The sequence below is a fragment of the Octopus bimaculoides genome, chromosome 5, assembly GCF_001194135.2.
Source record: "Octopus bimaculoides isolate UCB-OBI-ISO-001 chromosome 5, ASM119413v2, whole genome shotgun sequence".
Taxonomy (NCBI): Eukaryota; Metazoa; Mollusca; class Cephalopoda; order Octopoda; family Octopodidae; genus Octopus; species Octopus bimaculoides.
In genome coordinates this window covers 109919074-109925418 of record NC_068985.1, presented here as the reverse complement: position 1 = coordinate 109925418, position 6345 = coordinate 109919074, and the positions used below count along the sequence as shown (strand labels likewise).

Genomic DNA, 6345 nt, shown 5'->3' with positions numbered 1-6345 from the left:
ATATATATATATATATATATATATATATATATATACACAAACTCACACTCACTCACAAGCACACACACATATATATATATTCACCTACGCATATTCTCAGCACGTACTCTTTCTGCTATTTCAGGGACCAATTTCTGTATCTTTGGAGTGAATCAGCCAAGATGTCGTCGATGTGCTCCCGGAACATTTTATCCGAAGCTGAAATCCACGATCGAATTTTACCAATGCCTCTCTGGATGGTTGTTCATCATGGAGTGTCCTTTAAACACAGTTTGGGACGGTGAATCGACTAAATGCATCTATGGTAAGTCCCTGAACTACAAAGAAATTACTGAAAAACCCTTCTGCTAATAAAAGCTTATTTTCGGGTTCATTTTCCGATTTTAACTATGATTCTTAATCCTCTAAAGGTCCTATTTGTTATGCAACAGAATAGCGAATTTGGGCGAAATAAGATTTTGTCAATGCACCTTTCTTTTCTCCCATATATGTCATGAAGAGAATAGGGCCAATTGTCAATAAACAATAGAAGGCTCTTACGAGAAAGCAATTTTTAAAATTGTAATAATCTTTACGGTTATGTCACGTTAAAAGCGTTGTTTCTCTTCACTTTCGACCATCAAAATTAAGCAACTTTGAGCATAGTTACTATTTAGATGGGCGATCCCTTGGGAAGTTTAGGCACTGTAAACATAAAAATATAGGTGGTTAAGTAACAGTGTCGCCAAGGACAAAATACCTTGTGATATGTTCTGCAGCTTGAGTTCAGATCCAACTGAAACAATTTTGTTTTTCATTTTTTCCTGAGTCGACAAAAATATATTGCCAGTGAATGATGGCAGATTTGTGAAATTGTTTGAAAATTGAACGAGATTTTTTGTGCCTTTTGTGTTCTGAGTTGCTGATTTTTAAACTAAATTAGTTTACTGGTTAATGCTACCAAAGTTTTCTGTTCCTTTAGCGGAATTCAGTTCCGTATCATCATCTGGTTTGACGAGTGGAACTGTTAAAATACTATGATTATAGTCTTGAATGTTTTCTACCAGAAATTACGATAGTTATTTATTTCACAGCAATGTGTTCATTCGTCGTTGTTATGATTAAATATCAACATGTCATCAAAATTTCAGTTAACAATACAAGAAAAGAATATAAGGAAACTTGTACAAAATTGTCGTTTAAATTTTCATCTTCCATTTTGCAGATGAACTTGCTTCTGCATTACGTGGAATAAATGCTAAACCTGAAAATCAAACAAGCGAAGAAGGTGATGGTAGAAAAACAATAACTGGTGGTAGCCAGGGTACTGGAGGAGATACAGCTATTAACCAGGACAGAGGAGGAGGGACTGGTGGTAGCCAAATTACAGGTAGTAGCCAGGGCACTGCAGGAGGAACAGGGGGTAGCCAAGGTACTGCAGGAGGAACAGGGGGTAGCCAGGGTACTGCAGGAGGAACAGGGGGTAGCCAGGGTACTGCAGGAGGAACAGGGGGTAGCCAGGGTACTGCAGGAGGAACAGGGGGTAGCCAGGGTACTGCAGGAGGAACAGGGGGTAGCCAGGGTACTGCAGGAAGAACAGAGGGTAGTCAGGGTACTGCAGGAGGAACAGGGGGTAGCCAGGGTACTGCAGGAGGAACAGGAGGTAGCCAGGGTACTGCAGGAGGAACAGGGGGTAGCCAGGGTACTGGAGGTGGTACAAGTACTAACCAGGGTGGCAGCCAAATTCCAGGGAGAATTTCAGGCGGTAGCCAGGGTACTGTAGGAGGAACCGGCGGAACAGGCGGAACAGGCAGCAGTCAGATTACAGGAGGAGGTGCGGGTGGTAGCCAAGGTACAGGAGGAGGTACGGGTGGATTCGAGGGTACAGGAGCGGGTACAGGCGGTAGCCAGGGAACAGGAGGAGGAGGAGGTGCAAGCGGTAACCAGGGCACAGGAGGAGTTACAGGTGGTAGCCAGGGTACAGCAGGAGGGAAAGGCGGAACAGGTGGAACAGGCAGCAGTCAGATTACAGGAGGAGGTGCGGGTGGTAGCCAGGGTACAGCAGGAGGGAAAGGCGGAACAGGTAGCAGCCAGGGTACAGTAGGAGGTGCAGGTAGTAGCCAGGGTACAGGAGGAGGAGTTACGGGTGGAACCAAGGGTACAGGAGAGGGAACAAGTGGTAGCCAGGTAACGAGAGGAGAAGGAGGAGGAGCAGGCGTTACTGAGAACACAGGAGGAGTTACAGGTGATAGCCAGGGTACAGCAGGGGGGCAAGGTGGAACAGGCAGCAGCCAGGGTACAGTAGGAGGTGCGGGTAGTAGCCAGAGTACAAGAGGTAGTACGAATAGAGTCGAGGGTACAGGATCGGGTACAGGTGGTAAACAGGTAACAGAAGGAGAAGGAGCCGGCGGTACCCGGGGCACAGGAGGAGTTACAGGCGGTAGCCAGGGTACAGGAGCAGGTACCGGTGGAAGTCAGATAACTGGAGGAGGGGGAGTAGTAAGCGGTAGTCAGGATACAGGAGGAGGAACAGGTAATAATCAAGGTACAGGAGGAATTACAAGCGGTAGCCAGGGTACAGGAGGCAGGAAAGGTGGTAGCCAGGTTACAGGAGGAGGTACGGGAGGTAGCCAGAGTACAGGAAGAGGTACGGGAGGTAGCCAGAGTACAGGTGGTAGCGCAGGTACTGGAGGAGGAACAAGTAGTAGCCAGGGTACAGGAGTAGTTACAGGAGGTGGTGCGGGTGGTAGTCAAGGTACAAGAGGAGTTGCAGGCGGTGGCCAGGGTACAGGAAGCGGTGCGGGTAGTGGCCAGGTTACAGGAGGAGGTGCGAGTGGTAACCAAGGTGCAGGTGCAGGTACGGGTGGTAACCAGGGAACAGGAGGATTTACAGGCGGGATCCAAGGTTCAAGAGGAGGAACAGGTGATAGCCAGGGTACAGGGGGAATTACAGGTGGTAACCAGGGTACAGGAGGCGAAACAGGTGGTAGCCAAGATACAGGAGGAGGTACAAGTGTTAGCAAGGGTACAGAAGGAGCAACAGGTGGGAACCAAGGTACTGGAAAGGGAACAGGTAGTAGCCAGGATACAGGAGTAGTTACAGGTGCTAACAAGGGTAGAGAAGAAGTTACCGAAGATAGCAAGGGTACAGAAGGAGGTACGGGTGGTAACCAGAGTAATGGAGTAATTACAGGTGGTAGCCAGGGTTCTGGAAGAGGAACAGGAGGTAGCCAAGGTACTGGAGGGGATATAGGTGGTAGCCAGGGTACAGGGGGAGGGATCGGTGAAACTCAGGGTACAGGAGAAGTTGCAGGTGGCAACCAAGGTACTGCTGGAGGAACAGGTGGTAACCAGGGTACTGTAGAAGTTGCAGGTGGTGGCCAGGGTACAGGAGGCGATACGAGTAGTAGCGGGGGTATAGGTGGAGGAAAAGGTAGTAGCAAGGGTACAGGAGGTGCAACAGGTGGTAAACAAGTAACAGGAGGGGCAACAAGTGGAAACCAGGGTACAGGAGGAGGTTCAGGTGGTAGCCAGGTTACTGAAGGCGTTGCGGGTGGTAGCCATGGTACAGGAGTTGGAACAGGTAGTAGCCAGGGTACAAGCGAAGCAACGGGTGGTAGTCAAGGTATTAGAGGAGGAGCAAGTAGTAGCCAGGGTACAGGAGGAACTGGTGGTAACCAGGGTATGAGAGGTGGAACAGGTAGCAGCCAGGGTACTAGAGGTGTTGCAAGTGGCAGCCAGGGTACAGGAGGAGGTACGGGTGGAAACCAGGGTACTGGAGGAGGAACAAGTGGTAACCAAGGAACAGAAGACGAAACAGGCAGCAGCCAAGGTACTGGAGGAGTTGCGGGTGGTAACCAGGTTACAGGAGGTGGAGGAACAGGTGGTAAACAGGGTACTGGAGGAAAAACTGGTGGTGACCAGGGTGCAGGTGGGGGGACAGGTAGCAGCCAAGGAACTGGAGGTGTTGCAAATGGTAACCAGGGTACAGGGGGAGGAACAGGTGGTAAGCAGGTTACTGTAGGAGGAACAGGTGGTAAGCAGGTTACTGTAGGAGGAACAGGTGGCAATCAGGGAACAGGAGGTGGAACGGGTAGCAGCCAGGGTACAGGGGGTGTTGTAAGTGGTAGCCAAAGTACAAGAGGAGGAACAGGTGTTAACCAGGTTACAGGAGGAGGAATGGGTGGTAACCAGGGAACTGGAGGAGGAACAGGTGGTAACCAAGGGACTGGAGGAGGAACAGGTAGCAGCCAGGGTACTGGAGGTGTTGCAGAAGGAGGAACGGGTGGTGTCCAGGGTATTGGAGGAGTTACAGGCGGGAGCCAGGGTACAGGAAGTGGAACGAGTAGTAAACAGGGTACCGGAGGTGGTAGGCAGGTAACAGGAGAGGGCACAAGTGGTAGCCACATTACTGGAGGAGTTATAGCTGGTAGCCAGGGTACTGGAGGTGGAACAGGTAGTAGCCAAGGCACTGGAGGGATCTCAAATGGTGGACAAGTAATAGGTGGAGGAACAGGTGGTACCCAGGGTTCTGGAGGAGGAACACCTGGTAGCCAGGGAACGGGAGGTAAGACAGGCAGTAGTCAGGGTACTGAGGGAGCTGCAAGCAGTAGCCAAGACACAGGAGGCGGTACGGGAGTTTGGCAGGGTACTGGAGGAGAATCTGGTGGTAGCCAAGGGACAGGAGGTGTTACAGGTGGTGGCCAGTCTACTGGAGGAGTATCAGGTGGTACCCTTGGTACAGGAGACCAAACAGGCGGTAATCAGGGTACTGGAGGTGTTACAGATGGCAGTCAAGGTACAGGTGGTACAGCCGGTAGCCAGGGTACCGGACGAGTCACAGGCAGTAGCCAGAGTACAGGAAGTGTTACAGGTGGAGGAGTTGCAGGTGGAGGAGTTGCAGGTGGAGGAGTTGCAGGTGGAAAGCAAGGAACCGGTGGCGGTGCCAGTGGCGGTGCTGGTGCCGGCGGTGCTGGTGGCAGTGGTGGTGGTGGCAGTGGCGGCGGTGGCGGTAGTGGTGGCGGACAAGGTACTGCTGGTAGTGTTGGTACTGGTGAAGGTACAAATGGTACAGGGAATAGAAGAATGTCGACTTTGAAACCGTCAATAGATCTGACTCGCAGAGGAACAACAACTGAACCTTCATCTGGAAAGAATAATGGTTAAGTATATATTATTGATTCTCATTTACTCGTTCTTGGTTTAACGTCAATTCCTAACGTCTTCATTTACATGTTTAACACATTGTTTTGGCAGTGAGATTGAACATTAAATTACTGGCGTGTTGTTTCTCCTTTCATTATCGTAATGAATTGTAAAACATAACAATAAACCTTGTTAATTGTTATCCGAAACTGTGCATTACGGTGAGCGTCGGATAAATTGCTTTTCGGTAGCCTCCCAGATATGTTCTCCGTGAAACAAAAAAAAAACAAAAAAAAAACCCCCGAAAACCCCTTGTCAATAAAATTATTAATTGATATATCAATTTATAAGGGCGGTGAGCTGGCAGAACCGTTAACACGCCGGGCACCAATGCTTTGCGGCATTTCGTCCGTCTGTATGTTCTGAGTCAGTTCAAATTCCACCGCCGTCGACTTTGCTTTTCGTCCATTTGGGGTCGATAAACTAAGTACCAGTTTAACACTGGTATCTGTGTAATCGACTTACTCCTTGCCTCGAAACTGCTGGCCTAATGTCATAATTTTAAACTAATATATCTATCGATTAGTTGATTTACGTAATGTTAGATTTTTTTTTATTGTGGAGGTGCAATGGCCCAGTGGTTGGGGTAGCAGACTCGCGGTCAGAAAGAAGATCGCGGTTTCGATTCCCCTACCTGGCGTTGTGTGTGTTTATTGAGCGAAAACATCTAAAGCTCCACGAGGCTCCGGCAGGGGGTAGTGGTGACTCCTGTTGTATTCTTTCGTCCCAACTTTCTCTCAATGTTTCTTCCTGTTTTTTGAGTAACGCTGCGATGGACTGGCGTCCCGTCCAGCTGGTGGGTGGGGGGGAACACATACGCCACAGAAATCGGGAAACCGGGCCCATGAGCCTGGCTAGGCTTTAAAAGGGCTCATAAATTTATAAATAAATAATAATTCATTTTTTTTTTATTACACAACTTTGTTGATATTTCTGCTGTTATTTATGAATTTCCTTATGTTTTCCAGGATTTATTACCGTGACCCCATTAATACCTTCGCTTCTGGGAATTCTCACAAATAAAGAAGTGATCGATGTTAATAGTAAGATTACGTTTGTTATTATTATTATGTTGTAGTTTATATTAAGTTATATTAAGTGTAACACAGGTAATGAGAATAAAGAGAGGTTGAGAGAGAGGTTGAGAGAGAGAGAGAGAGA

The 6345-nt window shown here is 48.4% G+C and overlaps 1 protein-coding gene across 1 annotated transcript in view; it reads left to right on the top strand.

The window, feature by feature from the left end:
* Positions 1-6345, top strand: part of LOC106877428 (uncharacterized PE-PGRS family protein PE_PGRS54) — a 58501-nt gene that overhangs the window by 27456 nt on the left and 24700 nt on the right. The window contains exons 10-12 of the mRNA XM_014926329.2: positions 125-304; positions 1205-5140; positions 6153-6227. Of these exons, the coding sequence (XP_014781815.2) occupies positions 125-304; positions 1205-5140; positions 6153-6227 (4191 nt within the window). The remainder of the gene's footprint in view (positions 1-124; positions 305-1204; positions 5141-6152; positions 6228-6345) is intronic.